The 21,096-nt window shown below is 48.9% G+C and overlaps 1 protein-coding gene across 1 annotated transcript; it reads left to right on the plus strand.

The window, feature by feature from the left end:
• The first annotated feature begins 2,494 nt into the window (after window positions 1–2,494).
• On the plus strand, window positions 2,495–19,667 carry LOC148685204 (uncharacterized). The gene is made up of 13 exons (XM_088673511.1): window positions 2,495–2,618; window positions 3,023–3,166; window positions 5,232–5,381; window positions 6,251–6,478; window positions 7,340–7,477; window positions 8,520–8,660; window positions 8,798–8,950; window positions 10,138–10,275; window positions 10,368–10,550; window positions 12,944–12,991; window positions 15,320–15,487; window positions 17,619–17,786; window positions 18,727–19,667. The coding sequence occupies exons 1-13, from the start codon at window positions 2,576–2,578 to the stop codon at window positions 18,735–18,737; spliced, it is 1,713 nt and encodes a 570-aa protein (XP_088529637.1). The 5' UTR covers window positions 2,495–2,575; the 3' UTR covers window positions 18,738–19,667.
• The last annotated feature ends 1,429 nt before the right edge of the window (window positions 19,668–21,096 follow it).

Genomic DNA, 21,096 nt, shown 5'->3' on the forward strand with positions numbered 1-21,096 from the left:
CAAACCATATAAGAAATTAACGGATTGTTACTCCCTACTCCATTACTCTTCAAGTCACCCTTCTCATTTAAAAAGAAATTTACCATACGGACAGTTAATCAGACTGAAAAGGAATGCTACAGACAAGAGAGACTATAGAAATGCGGCTCATCAGCTAGAAAAAGCTCTCGTTAACCGGGGCTACCCTAATTGTATCATACAGGACGCATACAGACGTGTAGACGGTCGCAATCGAAAAAATTTGCTTGAAACACGGTCTGATAGCATTAAAAACAGAAAACCCAGCCGCCTGGTCATGGGGATGGATTTCACACCCCTGGCCAGCCACATTAGAAACATTATATATAAACATTGGCATATTGTGGAAGACATACCTGGCTGTAAAGATCCCCCCCTTTTAGGGTTGAGGAAGAAAGGAACTTTGCGCAATCAATTGGTCAAAGCTGATTGTTTGGAATCACCATCCATTGTCACTAAAGGCCACTATAGATGCGGCTCATGCAATATGTGCCCCTACAGTTTACAAGTAAAAGAAATAAAAAGTGAACATATGCAGTTCACTTTTAAAATCAACTCCATGACCACATGCAACTCCAAGAACGTAGTTTATTGCATACGGTGCCCTTGCAACAAACTGTATATAGGCAGCACCACGCGGGCACTAAAGGTACGTATAGGAGAACACAGATCACGCATCCGCAATAAAGTGATGGAAGCCCCTCTTACACCTCATTTTTTACAAATGAAACACAGTGACTCCGATTTAATGTTTTTTGGCTTATGGCAGTACACACCCAAGAAATACCACAAGCAGGATATCCTAAAAATATTGAGACAACAAGAAACTAAATTGATTTTTATGTTTAAGACATTACAACCGGACGGTTTAAACTCAGATCTTGACCTTTCTGTATTCATTTAAACGAACACACTAGCAGTATAACATACAGTAATCATAGAGATACTGTAAGTGTTATCAGTACTCACATTCTTCTGCCCCCTCCTAATTGTCATCTTTAATTATTATCACCTGTGAACCAACTTTTTGTATATAAGTGTGCTCCAAACACAGGATATTTGCTTAGTCAATACATGCTCAAACCAAAAATACTCTGAATACAAGAAATGTAAGTATCTCTTTATGTGTACATGTATTTTAGAAATTGTATTACTGTATTATTTCAAACAATAATTAGAATTTGATTTGTATTACCAGTGAATATGTAAATGAGAGAACCTTTTGAAAAAACACCTGAGCATTGTGGCCTAAGCCAAGATAAGTGGTTTCATACAAATTGTAAGTACTGTTTTTGATATTTGTTCTGTTTATATGTATATTAGTGTCTTAATTCGAATACTAATAAGACCTGGTTTATACCACCAGTGAATGCACTAAACATAAAAGTACAAGGAGAACTACTGAAGAAGCCCGTCATATGGGCGAAACAGGCAAAAAAACGCCGGCAGCCTGTCTACTACCATTGACACCTCGTTCGACCTGCTGCCACTTGCTGACCACTAGATAGCCTCAAAGACTATAAAGACTGGTTTGCCTTTAATTTGTACATGCTATCTGTTTAACGTTTGATTTTGGCTCTTGTGTCAGCACTTGTATATGGTTCTCTTATTGTTTTCTCTTTGGATTAATAATACTTGATTGAAACTGGATTGAATTTGGTGCCTTTGCGTGCTGCTTGTTTTATTTTGGACTTTTGAAGAAATTGGCAGCATTAGCCCATCATCTTTGTTTTTGCTCACAAGGCAATGGCTTTTTCCAGCTGCCTTGCCCCAGCATCAGCCCTAGGAGTCTTTCCCAGACCATGACTCTGAGAACAGCAAAAGCTGCACGGAAGAGAGAAGAGGAGTTCAGGGATTTAAAAAAACAACAACAAATTTATAAGTTCTGTGCCTTTGTTTCTCAATTTGATCCTCTTGTGGGATCAACTATGCTCTGCCTGGAGAAGTATTTCGATTTATCCATCCTGAATCTTCCAACAAATGCTGTTGAGTTTAAGCAAGTGTATAGGGATGTGCATTGAGGCAAAGAAGCGACGACTTTGGCCCTCCAGATGTTTTGGACTACAATTCCCATCACCCCTGACCACTGGTCCTGTTAGCTAGGGATCATGGGAGTTGTGGGCCAAAACATCTGGAGGGCCGCAGTTTGGGGATGCCTGGTCCACATGTACACTCAACACAGAGTCAGAACTGGTGTAGACTGACCAGGAAGGAGATTTTGGAGTTGTGGAGGGTGGCTCAATGACAGTCTCAGCCCAGTGTTTAGGGAAATTTTTAATGTTTGATGTTCTGTCGTTTGTTTGTTTTTAATATTCTGTTGGGAGCTGCCCAGAATGGCTGGGGAAACCCAGCCAGATGGGTGGGGTATAAATATATTATTATTATTATTATTATTATTATTATTATTATTATTATTATGCACGGCAGTTGTAAGGAGGGTAAATTCCATGCTGAGTTGCTGGTGGTGCAAAGCCCACAGGCACTGCTAAACACCTAATCAATTGTTTTTATTTCCTCCTTCTTAGGTGCGAATCATCACCAGGCAGGAGAAATTCACATGGATGAGGAGACCTTCCAGACTCCAGCGCTCTCAACAAATGGTGAGAAACTATTTGCAAAGTTCAGCTTTTGGGACGCCAGCGTTTCTCAAGCTGTGGACCAAAGACCCCACAGGTGGGCATCAGTCCACGTTCAGGTGAAACTCAGTGCAGCATCCTTTTCTCACGGTGGCCAACCAGGTGCCATTATGGGAGGCCCATAATTAGAATCTGAGCATAAGAGGAACTCTCCCCTTCCTGCAGTTTCCAGCAGCTGGTATTCAGAAGCAGCGCTGCCTTCAACCGCGGAGGCAGATCATTGCCATCGTGTCTAGTAGCCATTGGTAGCCCTCTCCTCCGTGGAAGAGTCTTGTCTTCTTTTAAAGCCACCCAGGTTGGTGGCCACAGGTTGCCTTTGTGCTTTGGCAAGTGGTGAAAGGTGCTCTTTCATCTCCTTTCCTTCCCAGGGTCCCCGGCGCCCGGCAAGTGCCCTGCCACTATCACCCGTCACCGCCTGGGAGCTGCCTACTGCAGCGAGGGGAGGCCCTGCCCAGGAGACCAGAAGTGCTGCCGTGTGGGGAATATTCTGAAGTGTGTCCTTCCTGAAGGAGGTATGTATGCGGTCCATATCCCAGTGCCATGCAGGGTGGAAAGCGACACATTTCTTCTAAAACTCAGCAGCTACTTCCCTGGCTGGGATGGAGCAATGCACAAGATCCTGGCAGAGCCCTGTGGAATTCCCTGCTGTTTGCCAGAGTGCCCTTGAGAAAGGACTCTGCCTACGTGGCCCTCCGCACACAACCCTGAATTCTAGAGTTGAGTTTCTTGCATCTGGGGGAGTTACAGGGGTACAGCATGCCCAGAGTGCAATGGCCAAGCCTCACCCTAAGAAAAACCCCTTCCTGATCTCCTCTGCCACTGGTCAGTGGCCTTACCAGTGTGGTGTAGTGGGTAAGAGCGGTAGACTCGTAATCTGGGGAACCGGGTTCGCGTCTCTGCTCCTCCGCATGCAGCTGCTGGGTGACCTTGGGCTAGTCACACTTCTCTGAAGTCTCTCAGCCCCACTCACCTCACAGAGTGTTTGTTGTGGGAGAGGAAGGGAAAGGAGAATATCGGCCACTTTGAGACTCCTTCGGGGAGTGATAAAGCAGGATATCAACTCCAAACTCCTCCTCCTCCTCCTCCTCTTCTTCTTCTTCCAGTGGCCTGAGTGGATGAGGAGGTAAAGCACTTTGCACTGACAGGAGTGAGACCTTATCAGCGTGTAACTTCTGTGCTCAGAGATCTGCCCCGGTTGCTCATCTGCAATTGGACCAACTATATACAGTAAAACGCTCAACTTGGGACCAGTTTTCCTATGAGATCAGCTTACCTCACATGTTCCCACTCAACCGCTTCAATCAGTGGAATGGGCACTACTGCAGGTGCCACAAAATTCCCATTCTGCACCTATGGGAATCTTAATCTTAATTTTGCCGATTCAGTGAAAATCTGCCCAGACGCTGTTTTGCAGCCCGATTCCCAGATGTTCCCAGCTGTATGGCAGCCCTATTTTAACTTTTCCAAAGCCTTACATGGTTGTTGCTGATTCTTCTCAGTGTTTTATTTTATTCTTTCGGTGGCGCTTACATTTTATGAAATAAATAAATACCTAACTTGCAATGCTCCAGCCTTCATTTACGGCACCTGCCACTAGGACACCTCCAGCAGCAACAAACCCAGGAGCTCCCGGAAGAATGCTCACCTGGGGCGGAAGAGACCCACTGATTGGTGGCTAACAGGTTGAGGTTGAATCCTGACAAGACAGAAGTACTGTTTGTGGGGGACAGGAGGCGGGCAGGTGTGGAGGATTCCCTGATTCTGAATGGGGTAACTGTGCCCCTGAAGGACCAGGTGCGCAGCCTGGGAGTCATTCTGGACTCACAGCTGTCCATGGAGGTGCAGGTCAATTCTGTGTCCAGGGCAGCTATCTATTAGCTCCATCTGATACGCAGGCTGAGACCCTACCTGCCTGCAGATTGTCTTGCCAGAGTGGTGCATGCTCTAGTTATCTCTCGCTTGGACTACTGCAATGCGCTCTACATGGGGCTACCTTTGAAGGTGACCCAGAAACTACAACTAATCCAGAATGCGGCAGCTAGACTAGTGACTGGGAGCGGCCGCCGAGACCACATAACACCGGTCTTGAAAGATCTACATTGGCTCCCAGTACGTTTCCGAGCACAATTCAAAGTGTTGGTGCTGACCTTTAAAGCCCTAAATGGCCTCGGTCCAGTATACCTGAAGGAGCGTCTCCACCCCCATCGTTCTGCCCGGACACTGAGGTCCAGCACCGAGGGCCTTCTGGCGGTTCCCTCGTTGCGAGAAGCCAAGTTGCAGGGAACTAGGCAGAGGGCCTTCTCGGTGGTGGCGCCTGCCCTGTGGAACGCCCTCCCAACAGATGTCAAAGAGGAAAACAACTACCAGACTTTTAGAAGACATCTGAAGGCAGCCCTGTTCAGGGAGGCTTTTAATGTTTAATAGATTATTGTGTTTTATTTTTCTGTTGGAAGCCGTCCAGAGTGGCTGGGGAGACCCGGCCAGATGGGCGGGGTATAAATAAATTATTATTATTATTATTATTATTATTATTATTATTATTATTATTATTATTATTACTGCCCTCTTCCCTTGCAGTGCATCGTGGCTACTGTCCCCCCTCGGAAGATCATGCTTCTGCCTCCGCCTCCTCCTCCTCCAGCCCCTGTTCTGAAGATTCCCAGTGCACCTCCGAGGAGAAGTGTTGCCTGAGGGGTGGTCTCAAGAGATGCACCAAGGCTCAGCCAGGTACCGACCGTGACAGGCACCTGCAGGGGCCTCCAGAAGGGCCAGGGCAGAAGAGATGATCCTTCCTTCCTTCCAGCACCCGCTCCCAGCCCTGACTCTGAACCCAAGAGCGCCTCAGTCCTGCCCACCTGTCCCAAGCCACCACCCTTTGCTGTCCTTGGCAAGGGAGAGCCCACTGGGCAGCTGGCCAGCCATGATGTGGCCACAGTGGAAGGTTTGGTGGTGCCCAAGGTGCTAAGGGTGTGTCAGGCTGACCCTGCCTTATCAGCAGAGCTGAGAGCAGGGAAGGCTGTGCATCAGGGACGTGGCTTAAGCCAAGAGCCCGTTGGCATCCCTTGCTTGGCCTGCTCCTCCTCTTCCAGAAGATGACTTGGCATAGCCAGGATGGCTGGGCTAAATGGGCCACTGGCCTGATCCAGCAGGCTCCTCTTAGGGCCAAATCATTTTCATTGGTCTTCCCAATTTTTAACAGATTAACAGCAAATTCATTCAAATTTAACACAAATTTTAAAGTTGACTTTTGACCGCCCCTTCAAAATGTTTTTCCCCTCCCTCCTTTGCTGCTCAGAATAAAATACTTCCTAATTTCTATTACTTTTCCATCTGTTCTCTATTTCCATTGACTGCTCATGTTCAATTCCTGCTTAGACTTTTCATTAACTATTTCCCTCGTTAATCAAGTAGATTTAATCTTCCTTTGTCAATCCAGATACGTGAATCATTGACCATGATTTTGAATCGTAATTTCCTCCAATGCAACTTCTTCTTACGGCTCGTTTTATGTCCTTAAGTTCTTATGGCAACAGACTCTCCATTCTGTGTGAGCTCATGGTGGCTTTCCCCTGCTTACCTCTTCCCCTCCTCCCCAGAAAAAAGGGGCCTTTGCCCCAAGAACGGCCTTTTGCCAACGTTCCACCCTTGCGACAGCGAGTGCAAGGACGACCGAAGTTGCAACCATGGGCAGAAGTGCTGCTTTAAAGACTGCGGCTTAAAGTGTGTCGACCCTGAGATTCACCATCAGGGAAGTGGGCATCGCGACAGGCAGCTCTGGGAGAGGGAGAAGGCTGAGCCCAGCGGGCATGGCGGGCAGGAGAAAGGTGAGTTGTGGAACCACCGACTCAGAGAACTGTAGAGTTGGCAGGGAGCCAAGGATCCCCCCGCAATGCTCTAGGGGGGAAGGTAAGCTGCCTCAGAGGGAGGGGGTCTGTTGTTGATCTCTCTCTGGCACATTTCTCTGGCAAGTTGCCGCCGCTGCTGGGCCAAGGGAGGATCTTTCCTAGGCAGAGTCTAGAGGCTCCAGAAGCAGCAGCAGCAGCAGCAGCAGTGGGAATGTTTGCAGGATTCTCATTTTAGCCTCCTGCCGATGACTGTCTTTAGGGAGTGCAAAAGCCCCCCCCCCCCATTGTTCAGTGGTCCAAGGCAAGCAGTGAGCGGCTCCTGCAGATGCTGGTTGCACCCAGAGGCGTAGCAAGGCCAGGTGGTACCCGGTGCGGAAATTTTTTTTGTCACCTTCCCACATTACAATTTTTGGGAACGTTGCCAGGGATACAAGCACCGGCCCCTGGGGGTGCCAGCGCTGCCAGCCAGAAGTGCAAGCACTGCCCGCCGGGGGTGCCAGCGCCGCCCGTCCATTGTGAAAATCTGACCACTGATAGCATAAAACTGCCTGCCTGGGATGCGAGCATCACCCACCAGGGGGTGAGAATGCCACCCACTGGGGGGTACCAGGCTGATCGCAGGGCATATTTGTGTGATCAGCGGGTGTATTTTCACAACGATGATGGTGCCAATCGCGAAAACCCACCCAAGCACCGTCATGCCGATCCGCCCAGGGGGGATTTTGTCACCTCTCCTAGGCATGACACCTGGGGCGGACTGCACCCCCCCTTGCGACGTCCCTGGTTGCACCCCACCTCTGTAGAGCATCCCAGTGTGGGAGTCCCCTTTCTCTCTTTCAGTGCGCCCCGGACAGTGCCCTGCTGTGCGCCCTGGATTCGGGACGTGCGCGGAACTCTGTTCCCATGATGCCTCTTGCCCGCTTGGGCAGAAGTGCTGCAGCAACGGCTGTGGCCACGTTTGCATGGACGTCACTGGAGGTAAGAGAAGTCGGCGGGTGCCCAAGCCATCGCTCTGAGCAGCTTCATTTGCACATCTATGCAACCTTCGCCTAAGGAGGAGGCGCTCGCAGCGTCAGCACCCCAACAGATCTCGCTTCTCCATGTGTCACAGCTTTGGATCCGGATCTGAGCAAGCTGTGGGGTAGCTGTGGGGCGGTGGGTCTTCTACCCCTGGGTGAATTGGACAGAACTTTGGCAAGGAAAGCAAAGAATGGAAACTGAATAAAAAAAGAAAGCGTCTAGGGAGGAGGTTCTGGTGATTTCTTTTTAAAGTGCTAAATGTGAATAACTGAATTTAAGATTGGGGGAAAAGGAGAAACTGAGAGAAAATGAAATTGACACCCTTCTGCTCTGGTCAGACCTCACCTAGAGTACTGTGTCCAGTTCTGGGCACCACAGTTCAAGAAGGATACTGACAAGCTGGAACGTGTCCAGAAGAGGGCAACCAAAATGGTCAAAGGCCTGGAAACGATGCCTTATGAGGAACGGCTTAGGGGGCTGGGTATGTTTAGCCTGGAGAAGAGAAGGTTAAGGGGTGATATGATAGCCATGTTCAAATATATGAAAGGATGTCATATGGAGGAGGGAGAAAGATTGTTTTCTGCTGCTCCAGAGAAGCAGACACGGAGCAATGGATTCAAACTACAAGAAAGAAGATTCCACCTAAACATTAGGAAGAACTTCCTGACAGTAAGAGCTGTTCGGCAGTGGAATTTGCTACCAAGGAGTGTGGTGGAGTCTCCTTCTTTGAATGTCTTTAAGCAGAGGCTTGACAGCCATATGTCAAGAATGCTTTGATTGTGTTTCCTGCTTGGCAGGGGGTTGGACTGGATGGCCCTTGTGGTCTCTTCCAACTCTAGGATTCTATGATTCTATGATCCAAAGATCACAGGGCAGTTCACAACATGAAAATACAAAATAAAAAAACAAAATACGTAATAAAAGCAAAAGCAAAGGAGCTGAAATCCTCTCTCAGTGCCAAGGAGGGGCTCAATAGCCTCTCTCTCTCTTTCTGTTACAGTCAAGCCTGGTATCTGCCCTGCTCTGGCTCAAAGCAATGAGACGCTGCCCCTCCGGTTCTGCTCCACAGATGACAGCTGCCCAGGGGACCAGCTCTGCTGCCACACCATGTGTGGGTGGCTGTGCTTGCTCCCTTTCGGAGGTAAGGAACTCCCTGGCCATATAAGAAAAGAGTGGGGATGCACTCCAGCCTGGCTTGCCAGATCATCCTCAAGGTTCCCTGCAGCCTTTCCAGAATTTCCTTCTGTTCAATCTTCTCCCTTTCTTTTTTTTACCCAGGAACCAGTGGATACTGCCCCAGGGAGCCTCCCCAATCCAGCCAGAATGTAGCCCATTGTTCTTCTGACTTAAGTTGTGGTTCAGACGCTGACTCCCCAAGGAAGAAGTGCTGCAGATACGGGCACCTGCAGACTTGCCTGGAGGCTGAGAAAGGTATTGCTTCTCTAAGAATGCGGGGGGGGAGGGGGGTGTGATGCCAGCAGGACTTGGCAAAGATGTTCAGCAGCCTCACTGCTCATGGTGCTTTGTAGCACCCAGAGCTTGGATCCTGCCCAAGAAGAGGTGGTGTAGAGGCCACTTCCAGAATCTCCACTCCCTAATGCCCAGCTGTTTTGTGATCGCCTGTGATAGCATTGTGGGACCTGGGCGGTGGGAGAGAGCAATGCACTCTGCATATGCTCAGTGGCACTCTCATTTGTCACTTTGTCACTTCCTCACACATTCTGGCATTCAGAAAATTATCCGGAGCCTCTGGACTCTGTTGCCATAATGCCCTTTTCAGAGATGTCCAGAGAGGGTACCGTATTACATGCAGCTATGAAAAACAAGTGAGACCATTAGCATTGGCCAGGAGAAGGGAGAGGTTCCCCCACCATAATAATAATAATAATAATAATAATAATAATAATAATAATAATAATAATAAATTTATTATTTGTACCCCACCCATCTGGCTGGTTTTCCCCAGCCACTCTGCGGTGTATTCAAAGCACAATAATACCCGAAACATTAAAAACTTCCCTAAACAGGAGTTCCCCAAACAGGCGTTCAAGGCACTTACTCAGGTCCAGTTTCCTTGGAGGTTAGACTGTGGTGTCTTTAGGATATGGGGTTGTATTCACGCGTATATCCAGCCTGGGCACATGGCATTAACACCCCAACAGAGCCTGCTTCTCCATTAGCACAGAGCAATTCAGTCTCTGTGTCTCCAGTTTCCAGCCTGCTTCCAGCTCATCTCGCACTCAGAAACTCCTGCTATGGTATGTAGCACTTGGGAGAGAGGGATTGAGGAAAGCTCCCCCCACACCATTAGCCTGGAGAGCACCATCCCTTAGTTGTGGCTCTTGCAGTCTGGCTCATCCTTTGGGGATACTGAAGAGGACACTTCAGGGGCCAGCCAAGGCCAATGGCTCACAGAGAGACTTGCCTGACGTGCTCAGCAACCTCCCCTGCCCTGTTCTAACCCTCCCTGGGCGCAAGACCCCAAGAACTGGAAGGGACTCGCGGTGTCATTCAGACAAGAGTGTGGCTGGAGAAGGTAGAACTGGGCTCCTGCTTTTGTGGTTCAGGACACAGATGGAAACCTCTCCTCCTTCACAACTCTTTTTCTTTTCCTCCAGAGCACCCTGGCATGTGTCCTAGAAAGAAAGTGGTGCATAGCTTTGCCCCCTGCGAGGACAAGTGCCGAGACGACAGAGAATGTGACATCACCAAGAAATGTTGCTTCAGCGGCTGTGGCCGGGACTGCCTGGACCCAGGTACTAGCACGACACCTGGGCAAAAAGGGCACACAGGGCTCTGGGGCCCAAGAACATCCCCTCCTTGACCTCCACCCCTCTGCCTCCCACAGTTCCCAGCCACCCATGCCTATTGCCCCCTGAGACCGGATCTTGCAGAGGCTACAATCTATTATACTTCTACTGCCCAGTGAAGAGGAAGTGCCTCCCATTTGTTTATGGCGGCTGCGGGGGCAACAGCAACAAATTTAAGACAATGGAGGAATGTCAGAAGTCCTGTGGGGAAATCAACGCAGGTATGGAACATCTGCCTTGTTTTTTAATATTTATTGACTGCAATTTTTTAAAAAAAGAATAAAGGCTGCATCATGGGCTCTGCCACCTACTAAACTTTCAGCTCACAATTCGAATCTGGGAAAAAGAAATGGCAGTTTGACATAAAAAGAGTTCTGCAGGTGAGATGAGTCTCATTCAAACTCAGCCTTGGGGAGTTATCCTGGGCTCTGTGCTACCTAGGAAAACCCAGCTGGTAGCAGCAATAAAGGTAAAGGGACCCCTGACCATTAGGTCCAGTCGCAGACAACTCTGGGGTTGCGGCGCTCATCTCGCTTTATTGGCCAAGGGAGCCGGCGTACAGCTTCCAGGCCATGTGGCCAGCATGACTAAGTCGCTTCTGGCGAACCAGAGCAGTGCACGGAAATTCCGTTTACCTTCCCGCTGGCCCAGTGCCTATTTATCTACTTGCACTTTGACGATGCTATCTGGAGTGGTCAAGAATGCTTTGATGGTGTTTCCTGCTCGGCAGGGGGTTGGACTGGATGGCCCTTGGGGTCTCTTCCAACTCTATGGTTCTATGATTCTATGGCCTGACAGTTGCAAATTATTCAACAGCCAAGTGGTTGTTAAACAGGCAGCTCTCCTTCAAAATATTTTGTGCATACACCTACACAAGCACAGACTGAACATCCATGCACATTTGTGCAAGGGAGTCCATGGGAACATACGGTAGAATGATAGAGTTGTAAGGTTAGAAGGTACCCCAAGGGTCCTCTAGTCCAACCCCCCCCCCCCCGTAATGCAGAAGAGAGTGGTACTACGTATTATTTCTCTTGAACTGGACACTCTAGCTCTGCTGATGCAGCTTAGAATAGGAGCAGCTCCCTTGCGGCTGCATCCCACAGTGGACTCGTGTTCAGCTTGCAGTCTGCTAAGACCCCTAGCTGCTCTGGGGCTCCTCACTGCCTCAGGGGCTTATGGCTTTGGTTTCCCAGTGTCATTCTCTGGCCCAGAAGGAAGTTGCGCCAGTCATGCGCAACAGTCGCCTACTGCCTGTGGTTAAACTGCTCTTGGCTCACCTCCCCCGGCTGCCTTATAAGAAGGTCCCACCCCCTGGGAGCCCCCACTCTGTTTCCAGAGAGCACCATGCAGCTCCACCTTGCCCTTCTCCTCCTGCTTCTGGGGCTCCTCTCCAGCTGTGCCAACTCTTCAGCTGCTGGTGGTGAGAGCCAGGGTCACCTGCCAAAGGGTGAGTGGGGGACATGGTGGCCATGCACCCCACCTGAGGGTGGTCTCTGTTTGCCCAGGACAGGGGGGACTCATGAGGACAAACAGGCAAGAACTGTGCCAGGTCATCCTGCCCAGAAGCATTTAGCCCTCCATGCTTGCAGGTTCACAGGGCTGAGATGAGGCAGCAGGAGAGAGAGTACAAATTCCTGGGGCCTGGCAGTCCGACTCTTTTGATTTATGTAATTCTTAACCAGATACATATTTTACGTCCAATGCAGGCACAGTTCTGAGGAATGGCTTGTGCACTTGTGCTGTGAACTGAGCGTTTCTGAGCATTTCCAAATCTATATGAACATTTGCTCCTGCGCTTTGATGGCGGGACAGCACAGCCTCATTTTATGATGCGCAGTCGTACTTTTATGTTTTCATAAGCGCACCCTGTGCAAATACAACAAAGCGCTTGTGTGATACACATTGGGTTGGGTTGCCCACGCAGGCTTAACATTTAAAGTGCATGGTTAGTTCTGCAACAATCGTGTGGGTGCTTATATTATTGATATGAGTCATTAGGATCTTGATATTCTCAACAAGCATGGAGACCATCATATTTATTATTAACATAAAAATGAGACCACACAGTTATTTTATATCCATGTAAAGATTTTTAGCCTTTGCAGAGGTGCCCCCCCCCCCAAAAAAAAATTTCGCCGGGGGCCCAACCTGCTTTGGGTGGCCCTGAATGTTCAGCTGTGTGTTTTTTCTGCCCTCTGGGTCCTGGGGGGAGGTGTTAGCAGCGAAGCCTTTTCTAGCCTGAGACCTGGCAGCTGTTTTGGACGACGGCAGCTGTCTGTGCTGCAATAGGAACGAGGCATTCATGGCCTATGCAGATGTTGCTGCTGAACTACAACCCCCTTCCACCTCGGCAAGCATGGCCAATGGCCAGGGGTGAGGGTGGGAGCTGTAGTTCAGCAAGCACCCGGGGGGGGGGGGCAAAGGTTCCCCACACCTGGCATATGCAATGGAAGGGAAAGGTCCCCTCAGGGCCCCACTGGGAAAGATGTTAGGAGCAATGCCAGGTGCCACGCGGAAGCAGACGCCACCTGGTTCATTTCTACCCTTTCCCTCGTACATGTAACTTGAGGCTGGCCTCTTGAATTTCACCTGCCATTATCTCTTCCTTTAGGAGCTCATGAGGGGCTTCTGACGGAGTTGGCATCCCATTCTGTTCCTGGTAAGTGTAAAGTCTGGGATGTGAAGGCACCTTCCCAAGTTTTCTCAACGGGCTGGTGATGCCTCTAGGATGGCAAATGTTCCTCTGCGTGTTTTCAGCATATTCTCTCTCTCTCTCTCTCTCTCTCTCTCTCTCTCTCTCTCTCTCTCTCTCTCTCTCTCTCTCTCTCTCTTCAAGTTATTTGCAAATCATTTGGACTCACCTTTGTGAGTCCACAGCTCCCTTGACCAACTACATTCTTTCTGTGGCACCCCTGTGAGGCTCAGGAGCCCAGTTACGTCACCCCTTGACTGCAAAGCCAGCAGCCCCCAACCTTTTTCAAAGACCCTCCCTTGTGAAGTGTTCCCTCAGCCTCCTGGGGAATCCCTCCAGCAGCTGCTTCTGCCACCCCTGCCTCTGAGCTGCCCCCCACCAACCCCATAGAGAGGTGCCTCCTCACACTGCCCCACAGGGGCCTGAGACTTGGTCTGTCCATTCCCAGTACTGTAACAAGGGCTGGTGGGTTGGCTGGCTGGCTAGCTGGGCTTCCTCTCCTGCTTGCTTGCTTGCTTGCTTACTCCGAGGACACCTCAGTTCCTGGCAACCAGCACCCCCTGGCCAGCCCCAGAGGCAACATTCGCCTGGGGATCTTGTAGCCAGGGCTGGTGCAACAAACAGCTGTGCAAGCGAGAGGGCATCCGAGAAGGGAGGGAAGGAAAGAGGGACGGAGGCCAGTGTTGCCCACAGCACCCCTGACCCCAGGGTGCCGTGGCACACTGATTGAAAACTGCTGGGCTGGCTTTAAAAGAGGATTGGGTGGATTCAAGCAGGAAGAGAGGGACATCGATGTCTCCCGGCCAGAATGGCTCTACTCTGCCTCTAAAGTCAGAGGCAGTGAATGGTTCCCAAGGCCAGTTGCTGGAAAACCACAGGAGGGCAGAGTTGCCCTTGTGCTCAGATCCTGCTTGTGTGTTTCCCCGCAAGCCTCTGGTTGGCCACTGTGAGCACAGGATGCGGAATGAGATGTGCCATTGTCATGATCCAGCAGGTTCTTCTGATGCTTTTATGTTCTTCGTTTAATGTTTCCCACCCACCAACACTCCCCCTCCCCTGCTTATTTCTCCGGAGCTCCTTTGGCTCTTCCAATGTCCCCCCCCCCTCTCTCTCTCTCTCTCTCTCTCTCTCTCTCTCTCTCTCTCGTTGATCTTTATTGATTTTAAATACTGAATCCTTTCACCACAAAAAGAACCAAAGGAAAAAACAAAACACATCAAATACCAATAAAATGTTACATATAAAATAAGTTCTTCCATACGTTGAGACTTCCATCTTGCTCAGAGTGGGTTCTTCGTTTCCTTGTTGACTGCATATTGTATGACCTTTAACTTATCATAAACTATCTATAATCTTTGTAGCATATAACATTGCAGAAGTTAATCAAAGCATGTCAAAGATTTCATATGGGAACAAAGTTCTTTTAAATATAATCTGTACGTATCCCATTCTTTGTTAAACTTTTGGTTTGTCTGCTTCCTAATTTTTCCTGTCATCTTTGCCAATTCTACATACTGTAGTCAAATAATTTCGCCCGCCACTCCATTTTACTTGGCATTTTGTGTCTCTTCCACCATTTGGCTATCAGCCTCCTCGCGGCAGTGGTTGCATACATGAATACCTTCCTCACTTCCTTCGGAATATCTGCCACCATGATGCCTAAAAGCAGGCACCCCCAAACTCCGGCCCTCCAGATGTTTTGGACTACAATTCCCATCTTCCCCAACCACTGGTCCTGTTAGCTAGGGATCATGGGAGTTGTAGGCCAAAACATCTGGAGGGCCGGAGTTTGGGGATGCCTGCCTAAAAGGAAGGCTTCCGTTTTTTTGATGAAAGTTAGTTTAAACTTCTTCTTCTTTTTTAGCTCACTATAAATAATTTCCCATTTTTAAAATCTTTTTATATTTCCGCCAATGTCATCTCATTGCTGTTGTGGATTTTATTCCTGAGCGCCATACATATTGCGACCACAGCACCATCCCCACCCAGTGTCCGCTTCCCTTCTTGTCCAGTGTCCCCTTTCCTGGCCTTTTCACCCCTTCCTTCCATCTGACTCTAGAAGAAGCCTCCGTTCCTTAACCTCACAGTTAAGAGCAGTTCAACAGTGGGCTCTCCTTCCTTGGAGGTTTTTAAGCAGAGCTTGGGTGGTCATCTGTCATGGATGCTTGAGCTGAGACTCCTTCCTGCTGGGGGTTGGACTAGATGACCCTTGGGGTGGGTCCCTTCCAGGTCTACCATTCTATGATTCTCTGACCTTGCCACAGTCTGTAAAACGGGTCTCTCCTCTGTGCCTAGATTTCTGCAACCTCCCCAGTGACCCCGGCCATTGTGACAACTCCACCCTTCGATTCCACCACAGCTCCCACACTGGGCAGTGTCTTAGGTTTCTCTACCGAGGCTGCGGGGGCAACAGGAACAACTTTGGGACGCAGCTGAGTTGCCTGCAGACATGTGCAGATCCTGGTGAGAAGGCAGGGGGACAGTCCGGTGGGTTGGGGAGGGGGAGGCTTAATTCATCCGTGTCTCTCTTTGCTTTATGCATGCCGTGAAATACTGCATGCAAAATGAAACAAGGGCCAAGGAATGAGAGCCTAAAGTTTCCTTCAGTCTAAAGCTCATTGAAATGCAAAGTTTTCCACCTGCTGTCTAAAGGCCAGAAGGGAGCAGGCCAAACAGACTGCCTTGGGCAAGGAGTTCCACAGATGTGGGGCCACCACTGAGAAGGCCCTAGACCCAAGCTGAGGAGCCCTTTACCCCTGAGGGCCATTTCCCCTCATGGACAACCTTTCAGGGGCCACATGGCAGTGGTGGCTGGGGCCAGAGGCAGAAGTCGGCAGATCAGTGATGGGACACTCTATCCTTTTCTCTCTCTTTTTAGTGATATTTCATTTTTATTTGCAAAACTGATTTTAAAATCACACTGATTTAAAATTATAGAATTGGGAGAGGGACTCTGATTTGTACCCCTGCCAAACTCATGAACTCTGGGCTGAAACCTATCCAGTTTTTCAATAAATCCATTCAAAAAAGGGGGTTCTGAAGCCTTCCCCCCCCATCCCTGCAAGTGACTAATTTCCAGCTACTGACACTATTTATATTCAGCTACTGATTTGTTTATACATATGTATGTCTTACATTGAACATGTTTTAGAGAAAGATTAATGGCTTGACATTTCACGTGTTTCTGTCAGCTAATGTGTCTTAAGCTGCACAATTGTCCTTTTCCGTAATTATCTCAAAAGATTGCCTTCCGCTTTCTCTGAGTTGGGCCTGGAAATAGACAGCCTGCCCAGATCAACCTTTTACTGCGAGAGTTATAAGGTCATCCCAGTGGCCTGGGAGACAGCGAAAACTTTCAGCGGCTGCATTTTAAACCAGCTGCAGTTCCTGAACAGACTTCAAGGGCAATCCCCTGCAGAGCAGATTGTAGCAGTCCAGCCTAGGGGACGCCACATCTTGGGTTGCAGACCCTTCAGAGAACATTTGCTATCAAAATGATTGATTGACTGATTCGCTGATTTGCATTTATACCCCACCTTTTCCTCCAAGGGTCTCCCCCTCCTCCTTTAATCCCCACAACAACCCTGTGAGGGAGGCTACGCTGAGAGTGACTGACTGGCCCAAGGTCCCCCCCCCCAGGGAGCTTCGTGGCCAAGTGGGGGAATTTGAACCCTGGTCACCTGGGTCCTGGTCTAACATTCTAAGCACTACACCACAAAATGATGGTGATGTTATTTAAACATATTTTTATTAAATTTTACTTAACAAATTTAAATTCAAACATTAAACATCAACATTACCCTTTAGGATTCTCTGAATCCTTCGACTTCCCTCCGCCCTTCCATGGTTACCATTATCAATCTTTCTTCAACTGCTTCCCTTATTTTTTTCTATTTTTTAAAAGGAAATTAATCCATTTTTACCATAGTTTTTCGTACATTACAAGCACTACACACATCCTGCCAAAGGTTTTAGTTGTTTACAGTATTCTCTTAAATACATTGTTGTTGTTGTTGTTGTTGTTGTTAGCTGGAAGAGCTAATAATATACCCCACCAAGAGTCGGACACGACTAAATAACTAAACAACAACAACAAATTATTAGCTGGGTTCCCGCAGCCACTTTGGGCAGCTTACAGCATAACTAAAAACATAATAAATTTCAAATCCCCCCCCATTTTTCTCCCCCCCCCATTTCCATTAAATTAAATTCTGCTTTTTAAAAGTTCTCATATATTTCTGATTAAAAAATTATGCTACTTGTGCATCTGATTCTACATGGCTCTTCCCTTTGTTGGAAAATTTATATTCTGTGTGAAGTCCAATTAAGTTCAGTCTCCTAAAAACAGTCCAAAGAATAAAAGACATAAAATTAAAAAAATAAAAATGAAATAAAAACGTAATAAAAACACCAAGCCTTTAGAACCCTCCCTAAACAGGGCTGCCTTCAGGTGTCTTCTAAAAGTCAGGTAGCTGCTTATTTCCTTGACACCTGACGGGAGGGCGTTCCGCAGGGAGGGCGCCACCACCGAGAAGGCCCTCTGCCTGCACAGAGGAAGATTTTGGGGAGGCAAATTCCTGCTCTTTCCTTCCAGGTGTTTGCCAGCTCCCACAGCATCAAGGAAATGGGGATGCTCTGCGCACTCGCTTCTACTACAGCCCCACCTCCAGGACCTGTGAGGGGTTCCTCTATCGAGGGCATGGAGGCAACGGAAACAACTTTTTGACAAGAGCAGACTGCCTCCAGTTCTGTGCAGCTCATGGTAAGACAGGCCTGCACCAAGAATACCTTCAGCTGAGATTCCTGCATTGTCGGGGGTTGGACTAGATGTCCCTGGGGGTCCCTCCCAACTCTGCAGTTCTATGATTTGCATGCAGAAGGTGCCAGCGAGTTTCGGTTCCTAGTTCCGCAGCTGCAGGGCCAGGAGGGATCCCCTTACCAAGACAGTCCTGGCGTAGTGCAGCGGCTACTCAGAACAGAAAATTGGGGGCTAGAGAGATCAGGGTGGGTGGCTTGGACTAGGCAGCGCCCTGCATGTTGAGAGATTCAGGACAGAGAAAAGAAATAATGTTTAATTTTTTTTTTTAAAAAATGAAATTTTAAAAATAGTCTAGTAGCACCTTAGAGGCCAACTAAGTTTGGATCTGAAGAGGTGTGCATGCACATGAAAGCTCATACCTAGAACAAAGTTAGTTGGTCTCTAAGGTGCTACTGGGGGGGGGGAGTATTAATAATAATAATAATAATAATAATAATAATAATAATAATAATAATAATAATATTGACTGCATCAGACCAACACGTCTACCTACCTGAAGCTAAAAGAAAGTCCTTTTTCATGCAGCACATAATTAAACTATGGAACTCACTGCCCCAGGAGGCCAAGGGGGATGGCTTTAAAAGTGGGTTGTACAAATTCATGGAAGTGGAGAGGGCTGTCGGTGGCGACTGCCCAGGATGGCTCTGCTCTGCCTCCGCAGAGGCAGCAATGCTTCTGAATGTCAGTTTCTGGAAACCCCAAGAGATCCTGCTTGCCGATTTCCCACAGGAATCTGTTTGGCCACTGTGTGCGCAGGATGCTGGACTAGGTGGGTCCCTGGCCAGACCCAGCAGGCTTTTCTGATGGGTTTATCATGTTCCAAATCTCCAGCCTTTCTTGTGACCTCTGAGACTGATGGGGGGTGCCTCTCTTCTTTTTCCAGGTAGACAATGACCCCCGCCCCCTCTCCAAGGCAGGATGAAAAGCTCCTGGGACCCTCCAAAGCTGCTCCTGGATCTCTGGGGGTGAAGAAAAAACCCCACCTGAGGCGGACTCCTCCTTCCTTCTCCTCTCTTTCTCCCCCTTGCTTGCCCACACTTATATCTGAAGACCTCGATCTTTGCTTCTCCAGCCACAGCCCTCGGAAGGGTCCCTGATCCCTCAGAGGGACTCCTTCTCCCTTGCTACCCCTTCTGGCAGTGTGGTGCAGTGGTTAGACCACTCTGCCATGAAGCCCACCGGGTGACCCTGGACAAGTCACCATCTCCCAGCTTAAGCAACGCTGCAGTTCTGTTATTCTATGACTCTATAAGCTGGGATAGAAAGGTCATGTGATCATAACACAGGTGATGCTTGAATTGCAGGGGTTGGACTAGATGACCCCTGGGGTCCCTACCGACTCTACAGTTTCATGATGCTGTGTCCTCCTCCCCACTTCCAGAGAATAGCCCCGTGAAGCCATCTCTCTCCTTCTTCAAAACTCCTTTTCTGCAAAGTTTTTGCATTCTTCCTTTGTTACCCTCCCTGCCTCCCATCAGATTGTAAGCTTTTTGGGGCAGGGACCCGACTCTGCTTCTGGTACTCACCATATGCCTTGCTGGCATGGGCGTAGCCAGGATTTTTGTTGTGGGGGGGGGAGTTGTTAGGGAGCAGACTTCTTTCGGGGGGTGGCAGAACCACAGTGAATTTAGTATTTTTAATGATTTTCAATCATTTTTGAGGATTTATTCCCCCCCCACACACACACACTTATGCCCATGCTTGCTGGTGCTATTTCCACCCTCACCACTATAAGGCTGCTCCAGCTGCCGGTGTGCTTGGAGGGTTAAGCTGATCTTTGTGCACCCTGTAATAAAATCACTGCCTTATCTGCTGCCTGGAAAACCTGGTGATTGTGTTGTTACATGACACTCCAATCGCCAAACAGTGATGGGATCCTGGAGTTGCAGGAACAGTTTCCTTGGAATAAAGGTCAGCAGAGACTGTGGTTTATTTAGACTAGAGCAGGGTCCCCAAACTAAGGCCCAATTGCCTTCTAAATCAAGCCCGCAGAGGGTCCGGGAATCAGCATGTTTTTACATGATTAGAATGTGTCCTTTTATTTAAAATGCATCTCTGGGTTATTTGTGGGGCATAGGAGGAATTCATTCATATTTTTTTCCAAAATATAGTCTGCCCCCCCCCAAGGTCTGAGGGACAGTGGACTGGCCCCCTGCTGAAAAGGTTTGCTGACCCCTGGACTAGAGAGTTTTATTTACATGCATGTACATCCAGGGACGCAGGTGGCGCTGTGGGTTAAACCACAGAGCCTAGAGCTTGCCGATCAGAAGGTTGGCGGTTTGAATCCATGCGACGGGGTGAGCTCCCGTTGCTCGGTCCCAGCTCCTGCCAACCTAGAGTTCGAAAGCATGTCAAAGTGCAAGTAGATAAATAGGTACTGCTCCAGCGGGAAGGTAAACGGCGTTTCCGTGTGCTGCTCTGGTTCGCCAGAAGCGGCTTTGTCATGCTGGCCACATGACCTGGAAGCTGTACGCCGGCTCCCTCGGCCAATAATGCGAGATGAGCGCCGCAACCCCAGAGTCGGTCACAACTGGACCTAATGGTCAGGGGTCCCTTTACCTTTACATCCAGAGAACAGGATTGGGGGGGGGGGAGATGCTCACAGCATCAACACCCAAACAGCTCTTGCTTCTCTGTTCATCGCAGCTTTGGCTCCAGCACAGAGCAAGCAGGTCTCAGTGTCTCCAACCTTCTTCCATCTCAGTTGACTCCTACCTAGCAGCTAGGTAAGGGGGTGGAAGAAAGCCCCCCACCCCATTTGTTCTATGGCACAGAGAAGATACTTTGGTTCAGCTAACGGTGGTGCATGAATAGTTAGCCAAAGCCATTGTCTGGACAAAGAGACTCGTTGGCAAGCTGGCTTCCATCCATTTCACCCTCGTAGGCTCCCAAGAACCGCAAGGGGCACCATCCAGACTGACCCCCAAACTCACAGCACCACAACACTGCCCCACTGCACTGAGCCTGCCAGACCTGGGTTTTCATGGTAGAATCACTCATCATGCTCCCATTTCCACAAGAGCAGCTTCAGCACAGACTCCAATGCCAGCCCACCCTCCTCTCAGCTTTGCCGACTGCTGGTGCCATGCAGAGGGCAGCTTTGTGTGGATTTTCAAGACCCCAAATTCTTCTGAATCAAAGGATCGGGGAAATTGCAGGGCGGTGGGGATTCCTGTTGAAGGTTTGAGTTTCCAGCCCCAGCTGTTGTGGGAAGCCTGAGAGGATGCAAACGGGCTCTAAAGGGGCTTTCTGA

This window comes from Zootoca vivipara, chromosome 7 (assembly GCF_965207765.1).
Source record: "Zootoca vivipara chromosome 7, rZooViv2.hap1.1, whole genome shotgun sequence".
NCBI lineage: Eukaryota > Metazoa > Chordata > Lepidosauria > Squamata > Lacertidae > Zootoca > Zootoca vivipara.

Bases quoted from the DNA above. Each gene is read 5' to 3' on its own strand.
- LOC148685204 (XM_088673511.1), top strand. From the start codon at position 2,576: ATGGATGAGGAGACCTTCCAGACTCCAGCGCTCTCAACAAATG. The intron at 5,382-6,250 runs GTACCGACCGTG...CCTCCTCCCCAG, and splicing joins ATGCACCAAGGCTCAGCCAG to AAAAAAGGGGCCTTTGCCCC. The intron at 7,478-8,519 runs GTAAGAGAAGTC...TTTCTGTTACAG, and splicing joins TTGCATGGACGTCACTGGAG to TCAAGCCTGGTATCTGCCCT.